This window comes from Marmota marmota, unplaced genomic scaffold (assembly GCF_001458135.2).
Source record: "Marmota marmota marmota unplaced genomic scaffold, marMar, whole genome shotgun sequence".
NCBI classification, from domain to species: Eukaryota; Metazoa; Chordata; class Mammalia; order Rodentia; family Sciuridae; genus Marmota; species Marmota marmota.
This window is the reverse complement of record NW_026000206.1, coordinates 6,703,917-6,724,090: the sequence shown is the minus strand read 5'-3', so window position 1 is coordinate 6,724,090 and position 20,174 is coordinate 6,703,917. Positions and strand designations below refer to the sequence as shown.

General features: G+C 37.1%; 1 protein-coding gene across 5 annotated transcripts in view; it reads left to right on the top strand.

Annotated features, from left to right (window-relative positions):
• Eef1akmt2 (EEF1A lysine methyltransferase 2) overlaps positions 1–20,174 on the top strand; it is an 80,807-nt gene that overhangs the window by 29,407 nt on the left and 31,226 nt on the right. For 2 of the 5 annotated variants that reach the window (XM_048791365.1, XM_048791366.1), the window contains exon 6: positions 4,040–4,157. In XM_048791365.1, the coding sequence (XP_048647322.1) occupies positions 4,040–4,134 (95 nt within the window). In that variant the 3' untranslated portion in view covers positions 4,135–4,157. Of the gene's footprint in view, positions 1–4,039; positions 4,474–14,536; positions 18,140–20,174 lie in introns of those variants that run through there. The other 3 variants (XM_015498371.2, XM_015498375.2, XM_015498374.2) reach the window with 2 other exon arrangements.

Sequence of the window (20,174 nt, the reverse complement as noted above, 5' to 3'; positions counted from 1 at the left end):
AGATGCTTTACCACTGAGCCATACATATCCTTAGCCCTTTTTATTTTTTTGAGGCGGGATCTTACTAAGTTGCTTAGGGCCTTGCTAAGTTGCTGAGGCTGACCTCGAACTTGTGATATTCCTGTCTCAGCCTCCGGGGTCACTGGGATTACAGATGTGCACCAGTACACTCAACTATGGAGAACTCTTTTAACACATATCCTTTTGTGTCCACTTAATGACTTTGACATGTTATATAATGTAAAACCAGAAGTGTTTGAGGCTGGAAATGTGAGCCTGTGGCTTCATTACCATTGCCTCTGGAAAACAAGAATTATACATGATTTATTGTCTTTTATGCCATTAATTTTATTATCTTCCATGTAAATTTGTTTCCTTTAGAACTTTTTAGGTCCTGTATCAATAGTCTTTCTCTTTTTCTGAAGCTTGACAGTTTAGTAAATGCTCAGAATTACACTGCGTAGGGCAGGTTCCTTTCCTAGTTTTTTAAATACAGGTGTTCTCTTTTACCCCTGGAACCAGCAGACAAAAACGTATTTGTCTGTCTTTGATAATGAGGAACAGACTTCAGCCTGGTATCGAGTACTTAAAAATGTGTCTGTGTCTGAGAACTATTGAGTAAACTCTTTATGTTCAGTTTTAGAACTGAATACAGAATTAAAATAAGCAAAAATGTTACAACAGGAAATGTTAAGGAAATCATTACATTCCATTGAAGATTTTGTTTTTAGGTATAAGTCTCTTAGAAAATGGTGTTTGGAGTTATGTACAGGTCAGTAAAAAAGGACTCTGCCACTCATCACTGCTGAAGGCCTCCTCAGATTGGCCTTATTCAAAGCTTGCCTCACTAGGCTTTTAAGATTTTTTGCTTCTTTCCTCATTACAAATGAGTTTCATAAAACTGTTGAAATGAAGCTTGAATTTTTCCTGGATAGCCCTATTCATATAGTATAATTATTTTCTGTTTTCATTCTAGTGAGAGATAACTTTAATCAATTGCCAGATATTAGGTTGTTTTAATTTGATGTCCAAAGGACTTTGTTACAACTACTGTAGTAAAATGACAGTCTATTTTACTTAAAAGATAATCCTGAATCTTTCTGAAAAAAATTGAAAATATTAACCTCAATACATAAAATAATTTGTAACTATCAATGGAATATAATCACTAGTTAAGATATAATTAAAATAATAAAATTATTTGTAACTATCAATGAAATATAATCACTAGTTAAGATTTTGGTGTATTACATTACTGAAATATAATAAATTCTGTAGGGTTAGGTTCAGTGAGCTAAAAAGTGGTTCCTGGAAAATTGACATTGTTCTCTTTTCTCTTGAAAATTTTTATTTTAAGCATAGGTAAAATTTTCTGAAAACAAATATGTTGTACACTCATGTACTTAACATAGTGACCCTATTTTCTAGCTTAAAATATATTATTAAATGGCTTATTCTCCTTTGGAAAAGTTTTCTTATGATCATTTTTTTTTTTTTTTTTCTTTCCAGTATTGGGGATTGAACCCAGAGGTGCTCTACCACTGAGCTATATATCCCCAGGCCTTTTTAGTTTTTGAGAATGGATCTTGCTAAGTTGCCCAAGCTGGCCTTAGACTTGTGATTCTCTTACCTTAGCCTCCCATAGCTGGGATTAAAGTTGTATGCAACTGTGGCCTTATGATCAGTTTTTTAAAAAATATTTATTTTTAGTTTTAGTGGACACAATCTTTATTTTTATGTGGTTCTGAGGATTGAAACCAGTGCCTTATGCATGCCAGGCAAGCACTGTACCACTGAGCCACAACCCTAGCTCCTTATGATCAGGTTTTAATGAGCATTTTAATATTTAGTTATTAAGATTTGGTGAAGTTTGGTAAAGAATATAAATTAGAATGTGCAGTGAAATAAAGTATTAAAGTCCAGTTGTCACCATAATATATAACCTTTTTTTTTTTTTCTGCTTACCACACTTATTTGAGTGCAAAACATGGAAACTTAGGGAATGGAGAAACCCATCACCCCAAGAAAAAGAAATCCTCCCAAACTATTAGTCATATCACTGAAGGAAACTGTAGGTTAACAATTTTTGTGAGTGACTTTCCAGCTATATTTGTTAGTCAAGTGCTGTATAACTGAACTGTATCCCAGCCCTGTTTTTACTTTTAAAAGACAAAGTAGTAAAATGTTTTTACATTTATATCTTATTTTATAGTTTAGAAAACACTGTTTTGTTTTTTTTTAATCTACACAAAATCACTGCAAGTTCCATATGGGCATTGATATCTGTAACTCCTTGTACAGAACTTGGGATCCTAGAGAATATACCTGTGAAAGGCAAAGTTCAGCTTTTTGATGTTGCCAGCTCATTTTGGTTTTATAAAGCTCTTAGTGTTATCAGCTCATTTGAGCCTTTTGCTCCCCTTGAGATAGAAATCACAGAGACAAGCAATATCATCTGAATGAGGTTTTCTTGGGATTTCTGCTCAGGTACAAGGGAGAGAGTGCACAGTTAAGGGTTCCCAGATTGCTTTCTGAGTTTGAGAGGGCAAAGCTTTTACAGATGAAAAGGGTGGGCTTAGAAAGGCGCAGTCTGTTGTTGCACGTGATTTCAGGATTTCTGCACACCTGCTCTCTGCACTGGGGTTTACACTTGGCATAACATGCTGCACGTGCACGTTGGGTTCCTCTGCATTTTGCTGGCAAAACAAGATAGAGGTGCTCACCACTGCTACCCCAGGAGGGGGTCATGTTGTGCAAGGTGGAAGGTGACTGTATGGAAAGCTTGCTGGAGGTCAGTAGCTCCTGAATCTGATTGTAGGTGGAAACAGTTTTTTTGAAGCAGTTTGCCAGTTGAGTAGAAAACCTTGGTGAGGGAATCAGGACTCTTCTTTCTTATTAACATTCCCCTTAACCTAACCCTAAACCCAGGACATTTAATTCCAAGTTTTATTGTTTTTGTTTTTATCCATACTGTGCTGCTTTGAAACTTACTAGTTTCTTTTCTTCCAAAACTGTATGGGTCTTGATCTATTATACAGATTAATTTTTTAAAAATTGTGGTCAAATACCCAGAAGAATTTTACCATTTTAATTTTTTTTTTCCTTGCTGGGGATTGAATCCAGGGGTGCTTTACCACTAAACTACATTGCCAGTTCTTTTTTTAAAATTTGAGACTTGTCTTGCTAAGTTGTGCAGGTTGGCCTTGAACTTGAGATCTTCCTGTTGGGGTTAAAAGCATATGCCACCACACTTGGCTTTTTAAAGCCTTTTCAAGTGTATAATTCAGTGGCAATTATGTATATTCATATTATCATGCAAAAATCACTACCATCCATCTTCAGAATGTTTATCTTCTACAAATTTATTTTTTACTTCCAAGTTAGCCTTTCCTATGTATGATGTGCTTTTTCTATGTGTGATGTGAACCTAATTAGTCCATATAAAACCATATATAAAAAAACAGTGCCTGGAACATGGTAAGAATTCAGTGCCATACCTGCTGCCTACAAAGGAACAGAAAAGTAGGCTAGGGGAGGTGTAAGTGGGAGGGAATGGTAAACAGGAAGTTGAAGAAATGGGGGATGGAAGGATAGCCTCTTTTATTTATTAAATTTTTTTGGTACCAGGATTGAACCAGGGTGCTTTACACTGAGCCACATCCTCAGCCTTTTATTTATTATTTTGAGACGGTCTTCTAATTTGTTTTATGCCTTGCTAAACTGTTGAGGCTGGTCTTGAATTTGTGATTCTCTTGCCTCAGTCTCCTGAGCCTCTGGGATTACAGGTGTGCCCCCATGCCCAGCTAGCCCACTTTCTTTTTGTAATTTGTTTTTGGTCTTGTCTATTCCTTGTTCATTTCAAAGTGTTTTTTGAGTGTGTACATGTAAGCCACGAACATGGTAGAATTTGAATGGTGACCAAATTTCATTTTGATTTTCCGAGTTTGAAGTAACAGTTTTGTAAAGGATTTGAAAGTATAAATTTCCCTTAACTGTGGAGTCCAATCCTTAATAAAAGTATTTTAATTTTGTCTGACAGGATTTGAACTTTTTGAAGAGCTGCCGACACCCAAGTTCAGTTTTGGAGGCAGATCTGGAAACAGTGTAGCAGCATTGGTTTTCCAAAAATCGTGAGACTTTTCCTGGGACAATTTCAGGTAGCTTTTTTAAAGAAGCTACACAGCATAGTAAAAAAAAGGAATCATGAGCATGTAAACAACCAACAGTAATTTAAAATCTTTTGTATTTGAAATGTAAATATTTTTCTTTATGATTTAAAACAAATCCCCTGTAACTCTAAACAGTTAAAAACTTAAAAGTAGTAAATGAATTTACAAAAAGCATGTATTCTTTTTTTGTGCCTTGGTAAAGTTGAATTGAATGGAGCTATTTTTGAAGATTTGACCAAACCATTCCAGGGCCAGAAAAATAAGCAAAACAATTTTATTAAACTATGAACCATAATAAGAAATACTTCTTTGGGTAGAATGGTGGTTATTTTCAAAATTAACACCTGGGAAAAGATTGGCATTCATATATAGTTAAATAAAATTAGAGAAATCTGCCAGTTGATCAAGAAATATTTATTGAGCCTATATTTTGTAGCTGATGGTATTTTACACTGTGAGGATAAATGGGTAATAGGAGGTAATAAAACTAAGGGATATTATTATATCCTAGCCCTGTGTTAAGTTATATTATTATTATGTCTTTGAATCCTCCCAGTATCTTCTTGGTATATATTAGGAAACAGAAGCTTATACATGTTGGAACCAGATTCTTACCTGGTTTGGCTCTAAAACCTATTCTCTACTTACGTAGTCTGCTTCCCAGGGGCCAAATCTCTACCTTTGTAGCATTAACAGGTTATTGGGGAACTAGGATTATTACATATAACATTCAGTGAGAAAAGTCAATCAGTTATTTTTAGGAGCTATGCAGCTCCTTGTTAGTGGTGATTGCTAACAACTTGCTAGTGTACTCTGCATGAAGAGTCAGCCAGCTGAGTCTCATTGTCCTTTATTACTTTTCACCATCTCTTGTCTTGAATGACTTGCCTCTATGAAGAACTGGAGTTTTGTCATTCTGTGAAAGGGTGGTATCAGTTCTATAAGCCCTTAGGGCTATAGAGACAAAGGGGTTCTAGTTAAGGGATAATCTAGCAAGAGAATGAGTGTATAGACTGCTTTAAGAAGATAAAGAAGGTTAATACTTAATACCACTTTGTTTTTGAGATAATATTTTAATGTTGGAGTAATAAAGCAAGTTTTAAAAATATTATATAACTTTTGACAAATTTCAGCTTCTTGGGCCTATTGGGTTACAACACTAACAGAATTTTGTTTATTTGGTAAGTGTTCTTATTCTACTAAGTCTTGTGTTACTTCCTTTTCCTTTTTTTGGGGGGCAAGGCAAGATATATCTTTCATTTAGATGAAAGTTAACTGTTAAGGTTAATACTTTGCTTGCACAAGATGGTTTTGTATGGGAAATTTTGGGAAAAGGTTATTTTAATGTGTAAAAAGTCAGAAATTACTTCAAAATGTTGGCAGTGTAAACTTTTTAAAGATTGTATTGGTTTCAGACCTGAGATCTAAACCATAAAATAGTTGTATAGTTTTTTTTTTGGGGGGGTGGGTACTGTAGATTGAACCCAGGGGTGCTTAATCACTGATCCATATCCCCAGCCCTTTTTATTTTTATTTTGAGGCAGAGTCTAGCTAAGTTGCTTAGGGCCTAGCGAAGTTGCCAAGGCTGTCTTTGAACTTGAGATCCCCTGCTTCAGCTTCACAAGCCCCTGGGATTACAGGCATGCGCCACCCCATCTAGCAGTTGTGTAGTTTTTTGAAGTGATTGGTCTTTTTTTTCTTCCTGCATTAATAGTCTTTCATTTCAAATACAGTAACAATAAGTACTCATTTAGGATTTTGAGTGGTTAAGTATGTGCTACTTTTAAAGCACCAATCCAACAAAATATTTCTGTATAACTACACTGAAACATTGAGTTTGATTTGCTTGGAATGGATCTTTGTTTCAGTAGCTCCTTGAGTCACTATGTGAAGTTTGTTCCATTTGCAAAGCTGAAGCTTTTTTTTTTTTTTTTTTTTTTTTTTTTTTNTGCTGGAGGTCAGTAGCTCCTGAATCTGATTGTAGGTGGAAACAGTTTTTTTGAAGCAGTTTGCCAGTTGAGTAGAAAACCTTGGTGAGGGAATCAGGACTCTTCTTTCTTATTAACATTCCCCTTAACCTAACCCTAAACCCAGGACATTTAATTCCAAGTTTTATTGTTTTTGTTTTTATCCATACTGTGCTGCTTTGAAACTTACTAGTTTCTTTTCTTCCAAAACTGTATGGGTCTTGATCTATTATACAGATTAATTTTTTAAAAATTGTGGTCAAATACCCAGAAGAATTTTACCATTTTAATTTTTTTTTTCCTTGCTGGGGATTGAATCCAGGGGTGCTTTACCACTAAACTACATTGCCAGTTCTTTTTTTAAAATTTGAGACTTGTCTTGCTAAGTTGTGCAGGTTGGCCTTGAACTTGAGATCTTCCTGTTGGGGTTAAAAGCATATGCCACCACACTTGGCTTTTTAAAGCCTTTTCAAGTGTATAATTCAGTGGCAATTATGTATATTCATATTATCATGCAAAAATCACTACCATCCATCTTCAGAATGTTTATCTTCTACAAATTTATTTTTTACTTTTTTGACTCTTGGAGTTGTTGCTAAGCTAGGTAGGAAAAGGGAATTGTCATTTTTCTTATTACTTTAATTATGCTAGACAGCAGCCTCTTTAAGGATTGAAATGAGAACAAATGGAAGGTCCAGAAATGCTAATAAAAAATTAGTATTTTTAAATAATACAAAGTTGTTAAAAACCAGGCCATTAAATATCCACGAGTTAATGCAATACACCATAAAAACACATTAATACTAAACTTAGTATTATTAAACCTTATGAATATATGGGTAACTGTGAATGAAATTATGCAGTTACAAAAAGGAGCAGTAAGTTATGTAGCGAATGCCATTTTCTGTGGATAAGAAGTTGGGATTGTAATTTACTTAATCAAAAGACACTTATTTTGAGGAAACTTGTTTGAAATGCAAATGAGATTTTTCTGTGTCTGGAGCCTGCACAGAATTTGTTGCTTTTTATGTTATTGCTATATAACAAACCACTTCTGTGTGTAGAAAGTATGTGTGCAAGTCCAAAGGGAATTGAAGTCTGAATGGGCAGGTGCCACCAATTAACAAATAGAAGGTTTTTAGAATATTCTGTATTAAGCCAGGTGCACAAGTTAGAGTTGTTTTTTTGGGACAGGCATTTATGTATATGAGAATCAAACATGACACTACTCTTGGCAGCTTGACTAAAGCCATTTTGAAATAAGTACAAACTGTCCTTGATATTTTTCCCACTCATTGTAGCAGCATATTTGCCACTGCCTTTGTGATAGGCTTGCAAACTTCTGTTTGAGGGAAGAAGGGAGCTAAACATATACTTTTTACCTCTTTATGAATCATATGCTTCAATTCATTTTTATTTTTGAATTTTTATTGTTATACAGTACTGCATGTTGAACTCACTCATTCATCTAGAGTATAATAGAAACCTTAATTTTTTCCCCTACTACTAGAAATTGAACCCAAGGGCCTCGTGCATGCCAGGCAAATGCTCTACCACTGAGCTATATCCTCGCCCTTTTTTTAAATTTGATTTTGAGTCATGCCAAGTTGCCCAGACCTTGAACATGGGCTCCTCCTGTCTCAATTTCCCTCTTCCTCAGAAGCTGGGATTGTGCACCACCATGCCCTGCTGGAAACTTGAATTTTTAAGGAACCTACATTAAGTAATTAACTTTTGAATAGCCTTGAAATAATTTTCCTTAAATGGACATGCAACGAAATAGAATATCCCTGCCTATGTTAGTGGTCTTTAATTTTTGTTTTCTTAAGTTATTTTATAGGGGTGTGTGTGTGTGTGTGTGTGTGTGTGTGTCTGTCTGTCTGTCTGTTCTATCTGGTGGCCTACAATGAAAATATGTTCAAAAGTGAACATTTGTCTCCATAGTAAGGGACCTGGGTTTTGATTTCCTGTTTTTAGCTCTCTAAGCTAGATTTTATGTGCTCCAGAGACAGCCTTCTGTTTTGAGAGCAAGAGACCAAGTGTTTTGTGTTCCACAGTAGTAACCTCTTCAGCTAATTGTAAGGGTGCATGTGGATAGGCTATGAAAGGAGTCTTGTCTGGTATATTTTACTGGAAGAAGGCTGCCATGATCTAGAGCTTGATTGTGGGAAGCAAAGATCATTTTAGGTTGAAAGACAATTGCAGTGGGAAAAAATTAGGAAATCATTGTAATTTCTTTTAGATAGGAAAAAGATGTCCTTAGAAGGGGGAGTGTAGGAGCATGTTTTATTAACAGTTAATGGAAGAAAATGAATGCTAATTTATTCTTCATACATACCATGCAATTTGTTAGAAAACTAAAAGAATAGTTTGAAATTCTTTGGTCAATTGATGGATTCCTATGTTAGGGGCATAGAAATGAAACTCAACATTAAGCAGACAAATACCCAAGCCCACAGGCTACATAAATGCTGAATAAAACCAGCTCTACAATGGAACTCTGAAAAGCTTCGGGTAAGAAGCCTAATGAATGATTGAATATGACCTTAGCAAAATCCCTGGAGTGTTGTTGAAAGATCATTCATTTCCAGCTTAGATGTCAAGATGGGCTCCAGTAACCAGGAAAGGAAAGAAAAAAAAAAAAAAAAAAAGAGATGAAGTTGGTACTTACTGGGTTTTAAAAAATCTTTATAACAGTACATTAGACTAATAATTAAAAGGGCTTTTTTAAAGTTGAATTTTGAACTGTCACTGTGTAGACATGTAGTTTAGGCCCAGTGAAACCAAATTAAAAAGATAGGAATAATACCCAAAATGTGAATATATGAATATCCTGCTTTTATGGAGTAGAACTTCAAAAACTGGATGTACAGACTATAATGTACTTTTGTTATGTTGATACTATTGTAAAAAAGACTGAAACCAAGTGATAGATCATGCCTTAAAACTTTTTTTCGCAAATAACTTGCCTAGGTTATTAGAGGACAGTATAAAAAGTCAAAGTCTAAGTTTTTCAGAAGCAATTTTCTTGTTTTTTTAAAAAATATTTATTTTAGTTTTAGGAGGACACAATATCTTTATTTTTTTTATGTGGTGTCTATATTTTTTTATGTGGTGCCAAGGATTGAATCCAGTGCCTTATGCATGCTAGGTGAGCACTCTACCACTTGAGCCACAACCCCAGCCCCTATTTTTCTTGTTTTTTGAAGAAACAGTGAATTCTTCCATTTTATATTTTTTAACTGTGTGTTGTTATTACTGCATCAGCAAATGATAAGTATTTTAATGAACAGTCTTTATTGTGCATGCTCTGTGGAAGCTTCTTAAGAAAAGTGAGTCCATTTGTTCTTTATGTATTTGTTTTTTCAATACATAAACATTTACACATGATCCATCAATTAGCATGTCCTGGATAATATCAGAATAGTTTAGAAAGAAACATGAAAATACTTTGGTTGGCAAGGGGACTGTGAACTGTATTTACCACTCTTTATTAAGGTATTTACAGATAAAGCAGTTTATTATCAGGGATGGTAGCAGAATGGAAACGGTGTTGTACCCTGCTGTCGAATGCCTTACTACTTCAGAGAGGAGAGACTTGGGAGGAAAAGGCTATGTGTAGATGAGTGTGGGTGCTGCCAGTTCACATTTGCCTCCTAACCCTTTTGCTAATATGAAAATGTCAGGCCTTTGTTCCCATCTAATTTTAGTACATCCTGGCTAAAAAAATGTTAGGATGATTTCCAACTGTGGAACTTTGAGGGGCGGGGTGTGGAGAGGAAGAGTAGAGGAAAGAGCAGTTTATACTCCATATCCCTCTGCCTTTCTGTGACAGCATCTAGCTCCTACTCTGTTGATTTTGGTAATGAAATAAATTTAGATGTGCCAAAGCAGTGATAATTAGGTTTTCTTTCTATGTCATTGGTAAGAAGCCTAGTTGGAGTCTGAATGGGGAAAATCATAATATGGTATATAATAAAGCATACTGGGCTGAATTTAAGAGCTGTATGCAAGCTTTGGAAGGAAGGCCTGAGTGAAAACTACATGTTGTGTTATGCAAATAGAATGTTTGAGGTCCGTTTGTGTTTCAGTGAAACTGCTTTTAGGCTGTTGTTTTGAATGAGAATAATGTTTGTTGATTTTTGAGAAGCGGTCATAAGCAAGACACACAAGTCTGAGCCATTTATCCCCTCTGCAGACCCCAGTGGGTGTAGAGGAAAGCTCTATTCCATGAAGAGAGCTATTTGGGTCAAAAATTGATAATATATTTTGTTCAAGAGAGAGGCTAGAATTCCACATGGCTTTGTAGTTGGAAATGTCAAGTTTTGTGGTTATTATTTAATTAAAAAGTAATTAATTAAACAGAGCAGTTCTGAGTATTGGACTTCACTATGAAATAAGCTGTCTTTCCCAAAGGTTTGTTCAATTAGTGAGTTGAGGTTTCCTATTGGAATCTCTGTATGATAAAGATGTTTTATAACTAGAAGAGATAATTTATTAAGTTCATTTGACCAATAATTTGCAACAAATAAATTAGATTATTTTTTCAGCTTGGAATTGAGTTGAATTTATCTTATAATTAAAATATGTTAAGTAATAGAATTACTTAATATTACCAAAGGAAATAACTTAATAATATCAAAGGAAATTATTTATTTTTTTAGAACTAAAATTTGTTTCTAAGTTTTTTTAAAATTTTTTTTCTGTCTTTTTTTATTATTAGTTGTTCAAAACATTACAAAGTTCTTGACATATCATATTTCATACATTTGATTCAAGCAGATTATGCACTCCCATTTTTACCCCGTATACATACTGCAGATTCACATTGGTTACACATCCACTTTTTTACATACTGCCATACTAGTGTCTGTTGTATTCTGCTGCCATTCCTATCCTCTACTATCCCCCCCAAAGGAAATGATTTAAAAAAATACTAGGAGCTGGGGATGTGGCTCAAGCGGTAGCGCGCTCGCCTAGCATGCGTGCGGCCCGGGTTCGATCCTCAGCACCACACACAAAACAAAGATGTTATGTCCGCTGAAAACTAAAAAATAAATATTAAAAAAAAAATTATTAAAAAAAAACTAGATGGTCGTGAGTGGAGTTGTGTGCTTCTAATCTCAACCATTTGGGAGGCTCAGGCAAAAGGAATGAAAGTTTAAGGCCAGCCTGGGCAACACAGTGAGACCCCTCTTTAAACACACACAAACACACACACACACAAACACAAAAAACAAAAATGGAAAGAGAAAAAAAAAACTGGTTCCAAGTGATTAGACTATGCAAATTACTTTCCTTTTCTGAACTTTAGTTTTTCTTTCTGTACATCAAGAGCATTCAGTTGGTGATATTAAAATTCTCTGCTACTGCAGCTTAGGTTGTCGTAATACAGTACTGTAGACTTGGGGGTCTTAAACAACAGAAATTTATTTCTTACAGTTCTGGAGGCTGGAATTCCAGTATCAAGGTGCTGGCAAGGTATGTTCCATTCTGAAATCTTTTCCTTTGGCGTGAAGGTGGCTGCCATCCTTGTGTGTTCCTGCGACCTCCTTGTATGTGCTAGTGGGGGGAGGGAGGGAAGGAGGGAGAGAGAAAAGAGAGGCACACAAACTGGTCTCTCTCTCTCTCTTTTTTTTTTTTTTTTTAAGGGCACTAATTTTAATTCTTCAGGTCCTCATCTAACCCTAAATTGCTTCACAACGTTCCCACCTCCAAATATCATCACTTCAGGGCTTAGTACTTCAATATACAGATTTGGGGAGGAAACCAACATTTAGTCCATAATCTTTGAATTTGATCCAAGGTTTAGAAAAAGACCTGCAAAATAGATTTTTACTATGTATGAGGACCTTAAACATTCCATTTTTAGCTAAATATGAGTTGTTAGGTAACTGATGGCTCTTTTAAGCCAAGATATCTGTATATGAAAAATATATGTACACATAATAAAATATTTAAAGTGACCAGATGAGTATTTTTCAATTTAAAAACTCTGTGCATGCTTTGTTAAACTTTAGAGTTGAGTATTGTCTCTGCTATATATTTCAGTTTGTATTCATTTGACCATAGAAATGATTTATCCAGTAAACTTAGAAATTTACATTTTATTTAGACCACTTCCACTTTATATATAAAAAGACGAGAGATCAAGGCACTAAGCTTAAGGAAAATTGTGATAATCTGAAGGATCTTCCTGATTTGGTTTTTCTGTGCCCCAAACACACACAACTGCATACATTCATGGATAACCTTTACTATTGAAGTCCCAGGCTTTGAGACTTCTGCCTTTTTGTGTCACAGAGATTGTTCTTGAGTCTTAGTACGTGGGTCTGCCCTTTTGTACCCTCTACCTCTGTGGGCTTCTGTCAATTTGTCCGTATAACTGCTTATCCCCTCAACGAAACTGAACTATATTGTGCTAATAGCAAAGCCCCCAATTGTATAATATATACTTACTTAGGGTTGTTTTCATTTCCATACATGCTTGATGGGATGGAGACAATCAACGGTATAGCCCTTGCCTAATAGGATTCTGAATATTAAGTGAGAAAATAAATGTAAAGCAGCTTAGCATGATTCCTAGCACACACCAGTGCCAAATATTCTTTCCTTCAAGGACCCTTCTTTCCACTGGGGATAATACGTTGAATTGTTTGGGATTTTACCACCTCATTTAAAATATTCAGTTATATTGAAAGGCATTTGTGTTCTGGGTATGATTGAGTGAAGATACTGGGAGGAATGGTAGATAAGTAAGAGAAAGCAAAATCTTGGAACAGGTGGGCCCTTCAAAAATTAAAAACAATCATACTGTATAGCTCCTTCTTCCTTTGTTTTAGCTAGGGCTGGTACTGTAGCTAAGGAATGGGAACTGCATATCTCGGTTCCAAATTTTCAGATATCCTTTATGACTTGTTTCAGCAGTGGCTAAGAATACCACTCAGACTTAGATAATTTGCAATAATTGTTCAGTAATAGATGTAGTTATGATGGAGAAAATGTTATATGGATACATTTGAATTGAAAAATGGGCAAGGATATTTAGTATACGTCCCTTCATTAGATTTGAATGCCAAGATGTTATTCCAGGTGACATCAAACAGGAACCCAAGAGGAGGTCTCCAGATGATCATGCATTAGGAATTTGGTAGCATTGGGTTTATTTTATTTATTTTTTACTTTTCCCATATTTTTATTAGTGCATTATATAAATAGCATTAGGTTTAAATGAGAGTTCAATGTTGAGTTGGATTTGAGTCTTTTACTGACCAGTTAGGAAGCAGTGGGCTAAGATTTTATAATTGGTTTCTACCTTGCCTCATCCGGATTTGATTTCTTTGATCTGTGAGTCATGTTTATTTCCTTTGCTATAATTGAGTTAATGCCATTTACACAGTGGTGTTTTTTAGTTTGATGTTGAGTAATATTTTAAATAGTTTATCTGATTTGTTTTTAGTTTATACTGGAACTGACAGTCTAAGTATAAAAAGTATGGTGAACTAGTTGTTTATGCTAGTCTTGAAAACATTTGATTTTCAGATTTGTTTATTTCTTTAAATTTTTTATTGGTGGAAGTGAATATCTCAGTGTCTAGAGTGCCTGGTATGATAGAAATGTTGATCAGAGCGATGTTGCTTTCACTATTTACTTTCAAAGAGCTTTAGTCCTTAACCTGTTTTAAGAAAGTTCTATAGATTGAGCAATGTAGTGAGGCCCTAAGAAATTTAGCGAGAGAGACCCAGTCTCAAAATTTTAAAAAAGGGCTGGGGATGTGGCTCAGTGGTTTGTGTCAGAAAAATCAAAGTTTGGGCTCATCTTTCAAATATTAAATGTTCACATATTAAATATTAAATATTCAATGTTCTTTCTTCTAAAGAATATTTAAGAAAAGAAGTTGAAATGATTTTATTTGAAGATGGTAATATAAACATTTAGGCTAGGGATGCAGTTGAAATATTTTATAGATTAAATCAAACAATTTATATATATATATATATAAATATATATAGATATACCAATGTCAAAGTAGTCTAACTTTTTTAAAGCTCTTTTTGATGACGTGACTAAGGCAAACTAGATTACAGATGACTAACCATATTTTAGTGATATTAGAGTCCACTTGAGATCATAAATACATCAGAGATTCTGCTCTTGAACCTTACTATTAGAATACTAAAACTGGTTTGGCAAATTTTCATATGCCAGTAACTGAATGTAGATAGTGAAAAGCCTTTATTATACTTTTTTTTTTAAACCATGTATAAACTTTTCAATGTCTGCTTTTTATGCTTATGTTTTCTTATATAGCACATAACACCAATAGATGCTATTAACTTCGCATACAAAGAGGTAATATGAAATTGAAATAAGTTTTAACTGTTGCTCTGTTCTTTTTAGCTTACTTTACCCAGAGCTCTTCTATCCAGTGAGTTGCAAGCGTGACATTTGCTGTGTTTTCAGCACCTGCCAACTTGGAAACCAGGGTTTGTGCTCAGGACGTAGGCTTACAACCCATACTTTGTGGTACACAATGCTGTCCCAGCTGGCATGCTTTGGTACCTCAATGGTGCTAGACATTCAGTTACAAAGCTTTGCGGCTTCACATGCTCTGCTTTCAACTCTTATTTTGTATCAAAGGAGTGAGATTGGTATCATTAAATTCACCGTGGTGGTGATTTTTCAATGAAAATAAATTTGCTTTTTTAGTTCTTGGATCAAAATGTGATTTTGTCTTCAAGAATCAAAGTGCCTCTTTAAAAAGTTTAAAATTGTACACGCAAATGCACAAGTGTGCATGTGTGTATAAGCTGGATAATATGTATTTATATATGACACATATATATCTATGGAGATCTATATCTATACATGAATGATTCAAGCCAGAGATAAAATTTTCATCGATATAAAGAACAACAGGAAAGAACAGAAAGATTAGTATGTCATAGTAGATAGGGCTATTAGTTATAGCTGGACAGAGATGAGGAAATACAGGCCTTGTTTTTATGAATAAGATCTGTATAAAATTGCCCCCATGATTGGTTCATTTTTGGTTTCTAGCTATAAACAGAAACATTTCATATTTTCCAAAAATAGTATATTCTACTAACTTATTTTCAGTAGCCGGTCTCTTTGAAAGCATTTCAGGTGGATTTGGTGATGTGTGTCTTTCCATGATGCGTTATAAGCAATTTTAAAAGGTTTTGCTTGAAAAAAGATCTTTTCAGATGTAGAAAGAACACTGTGAAATGTGAATGACTGGCTTTTAATACAACAGTGTGACAAAGAGGCAGTGGCTTTTAGAAGCTGAATAAAGGGGTTAATACACATGCGTCTGCATACTGCTGTTAGGCCCAGTGTATAACGTGTTTGACATTTGTTTAGTTCACTTTGTTAGTGTACAAAGAATAGTATGTTATTCTCTCAAACCAGTTTCTAATTTTTTTAGTGGTGAGCTCTTAAAAACCATAGGTACAGGGAGATTTTGATGGGGGCATCTGAACATTCACTGGCACTAGCTCTGACTTCAAAGCCTAGCTCTTTGTCATTTGAACATCACATTTATCCTGGTTCTAAAGGCATAAAATTAAACACAACTAACTGCCTCAGACACTCCTTAGTGCGTATCAGAACCCAACCTTTACCCTCCTTTGTACAAATGTGCTTAGGTGAATACTTTTATTAGCTTGTTGATACAAGTTATAGTTGGTTACACCCTATCTTAATAAAATACACCCTTATTGTCTCCTGTTGCTTAAGAGCTTTAAACTTGGAATGAGGGAGCTCTCTAATATAGAGTGATGCTCAATTTCAATCGTCCAGGCAGTTTTGAGTGGATGCATACTATGCACACAAGCACTCTTCTATTTGGTAGTCCTCTCATGGTGGGAGCAAGAGAGCCAGTGTTTCTGTGCTTTTTCCCTGGGCCTCATATATTGGTCTTGGAGACTATAAGTATAATTTTATGTTTTCACAGGGTGTTCCATGTTCTAATTAGGCTAGTGTTTGTCAAAGATAATGGAAAAGATATAAGTGATAGCTTTCAGATTATTTATGGATTTATTCTTAAATTGGGGTGTGGATTTGTGTTTAGGTGCTTGGTTATGCTCTAAATCTGGTTCTGATTTGGTTGACTGGTAAGTACTGAACAAAGGTAGACAGTTTAGATTCCCCCACCCGCAGATTGCAGTTTACATAGTTTAAAATTCAGAGTTTGGATAACAACCTTTTAGGTAGGATTTTTTTAAATGAAGAACTATGAAGATTTAGTACTAAGAAGTGTGGGTATTTTATGACTTATCACAACATGTGGGGAGAGCCTATGGTATGGAAGACTAAGTGACACAGACCTTGATGTATATATTTTTAGCCTTTGAGGATGTGAAGTAGCTATTCATTGAAGTTAACTTGGCTTCTTGAGCAGGAATTTTAGTTCTAAACATCAAGAAAGCCTCAGAACCAGAAAAACAGGCTGCTTTGGGTTGGAAAGAAGGAGTTACAGCAAAGGAGGTGCCCATAACCACTGTCCTTGGAATTTTGTGAGATTAACATCATCCTGAAAGCAAAAAGAATAATGGTTGCAATAATTGTTTCCAGGCTTAGGACCCCTGCATCTTGTTTTTTAAGTTGAACCGATGAACTAGTAATTGTAGGAATAAACTGAATGTTTGCCAGCAGGAGTCACTCTAGTACTTCTAATAAAAAGTTAGCAAATTAAACTATATCCTTAAAGCTCTGAAAGGCTGAGGTGGTAGAGACTGTGATGAGATAGCTTTAGGGAAATACTGTTATTTTTCCTTAAGTGTAGAAGCCCTCTCGCTTTAACCTTGTGCCTTCCTTTGTTCATTCTCGGTACTTGTTTCTTTTAAAATTGTCCTTAGTACATTTTTAAATAAAAAGTAATATTTATGGGTAAAGATATCAGTATTTTGGTATTCTGCATATTTGCTTATTTCAGTTCTCTGGATGAACTGATTATATCCTACATCGTGTACTTGAAATGAATGGACTCATCCTTTCTACTGATTGTTGTTTATCCTAATCTTGTACCAGAATCACTGGAGTGAGCTGTAGTGAGTGTGAAATGAGATGTTAGCTCATGCTTTTCTGAAAAGAATGGGTCCACTGTGATGACAAGCTGAAATATTTCAGCAATAGTCATGAAATATAATCGTTTCCCAAGTGCACACAAGCTCAAGAAGTTAATTGTTCATTTATGTTTGATACTGGGATTGAAACATTGGATTAAAACCAATTAAATGTTCCTAGAAGCAACAGAAAAAGTTTCCTGATTTATGAATAGAACCATTCAAATGGCGCAGACACAATCCATGTAAAGTAATGAGGTGTTTTGTTTTTTTGGCAAAGCAGAACACAAAACAGGCATAGGGAGTTCTTTTTTAAAAACGTCTTTAAAAATCTTTTTGGATACAAGGTCAATAAAATAACATCCATCAGTAGGAAGGAGTAATGGGAAATCTAGGGCTTCACTCACAAGGAAAACAATCCCCCTCCCCCAGGTGAGCTGCACAATGAAAATACTCTGCTTATTCTATCAGGGTTACATTCCTGAACTTAAGTCAACATCCTAAGTTACAGAGCTAAACATGCTCTGCCTCTGCTTAGCAACCACAAATCCTTCCTTCGCCAGTTGCCTGTATTTTGGATGAGGCTTCTGAAGTACACATTCCTTTATTTCGGTCGCGCTCCGAATTAGGAAACTAGCGCTTTATGTTAGTTCTAAGTGTGACAACACTAAGAGGTCCCCCTCCCCTGCCTCCTGCACACCACAGAAACGATGATTTCTTTTCAACCTCAACACCTAACAACCCGGAAGCTGGATGTCCGAAGCCCACGCGGCCCAGGATTTTCGTTCTGGATTGTGCGTGGAAGACAGGGAGAGAGGCCCCTGGAGATCTTGACCAGGCAGCTACGGTGGTGACGCGGCCCGGGCCTGGGGCCACTTCCCGCGTCCCGGGGCCTCGTAGGCGCGAGCTCGGCAAGCAGCGCNAGCAGCGAAGGCTCCGAGCCTCGGGAGCCGTGCGGCCCCGCTCGCCCCGAAGTTCCGCATCGTTTGCAGACAACTCTTTTGTTCGCGGAAGTTTGCACCCGCCACCCCTGGGATGCGGGCTCTCAGCGACGAGCTCCACGACTGCTGGGCTAGCCGGTGCGGTCGTGATGGGGGTGAGAGGGAGAGGACGTTCTGTCCTGGGAGGGCAAAGCCTACGGGGTGGCTACACCAGAGCTTTTGGGTGGGGGTCGCCCGTGCCGGCGTGGCTTTTGCACATGGCGAGGAGGGCAGTCAGTCACGGGCACGCTGTTCGAGTCATATTTTTGCCAATCCTTGATTTGCAAGCCGGTGGGAGTCGGGTTCCCCGCTCGGGCTTTCTCTTGGTGGGGCGGGGACGAATGAGGGGAGGAAACCCAGAATTGGGGAGGGTCCGCGGTTTGGGTTGCCCCAAGTGTTTTCTTTTGCAGTCCCCCCCTCACCCCCCCGCCCTTGGCCAGCAACTCCCCCACCCTTGCGGACTTGGGGAACAATGCTTGTGTGTGGAACTGGGTGCTGGAACACCGGTGAGTCGCGCGGGCTGGCTTGCCGTGGTCCTGAGTCTTCAGACACCCTCTGATGCTGGTTTTCCTTCTTCTGACCGCCCGGGTTCATTAACACGTACTGTACTTAGTACCATGGTGAACAAAGAAAAGCTCTTTGCTGCATTTGATGAATGAGATTCTGCCTCCTATAGGCCACACTCCGAGTCTTCCATACGGTACAATCCGGACTCAGTGGTGTTGGGAAAGTGGCCCCCGCGGTGGGTTGCATTCCGGGGCTCCTGGGCAGGGCATTTGTGCAGCCTTGCTGCCGCCGCGCTCGCCTTGCTAGAGCTGGTGCAGATGGAGCCAGGCTGACGGTTGTTCAACATGAACAAATGTTTGTTGAATTGTTGTGTGGTGGAGAAAAGGGACTGTTTTCTATTGACTGCTGCAGGAGTTGGAATGGCATTGTTTATTGGCCTGGGAAGCCAGGCAAGCGTCTTGTGCTGCTTCAACATATTAGCAGACTTCCAAATGACATGCTAGCATATGTGTTCCCAGCAGTCCCCACTGGCTGCATGGGGGATCCCTCCTTGCTCCACATTCCGGACTACAGGTTAAAAGATGCTACCTGATTGGAGGACTTGGGAAGGAAGGAGACGGTCTGTGAAACTCAACTGTCCTGACCCGGGCCAGGTTTTGGTTGCATTTTAATTCATCCACTTAACTATAACTTTTCTCAGTTACAGTTTTGATGCTGAATTGCAGGTCTGGAGTTTTCTTTCCCCTTAGCCATGCATGGGCTGCAGAAACAGCAAACAGCTAGCTACATGTTCCAGTTGACAGTCCCTTTCTAGTAGAAGACAGTTTGGGTCTAAGTTCTAGATTGGTAGCTATGACTTCACCTGGGTAGGTCTAGATGCTGTCAGCCATCCTGAGGAGTGAGGCATGTGCTGATCCAGCTTCCAGGGCACTATTCTAGGCAAGAAATCTAGGGAGAGGATTCAGGGAAGGCCTGTGTTTTTTCTCCCAAGTGTTCATTCAGAGAGCAAGGTGATTTTAAGACTTAGTGCAAATAGTTTTGCCTATGAACTTATTTTCCCCAGAGGTGAGTTTGATCTGCAATTATTTTTACATTAAGGACAAATTTTAAATAAAAGCTAGCAATGTCATTGTTACAGAAGTGGGCTTGAAGGTTGTCCCAGCTGTGTCAGAACAAAGCAGAGCATTTCACTGTTTTAATTGGTAATGTTTTAAAACACTTTCTACTTTCTGTTTTCAACTTAGGGTATGTTGTGCACAATAGCATTTTAGAATTCATCAGGTTTTTTTGGAAAGAGCCCAAAATACCTTACTGTCTTCACGGTGGCTAAACTTAATTGACATTTTATAGGGAGCCCTGGTGCTATTTCCTGGGCTCTTTCTCTGCCCCACTTTTAGTCTTTCTCTTCCCTGCTGTTGGTTCTTTCACTATCCCCCAGCCTCCCATTATTCTAGTTCTGTTAAA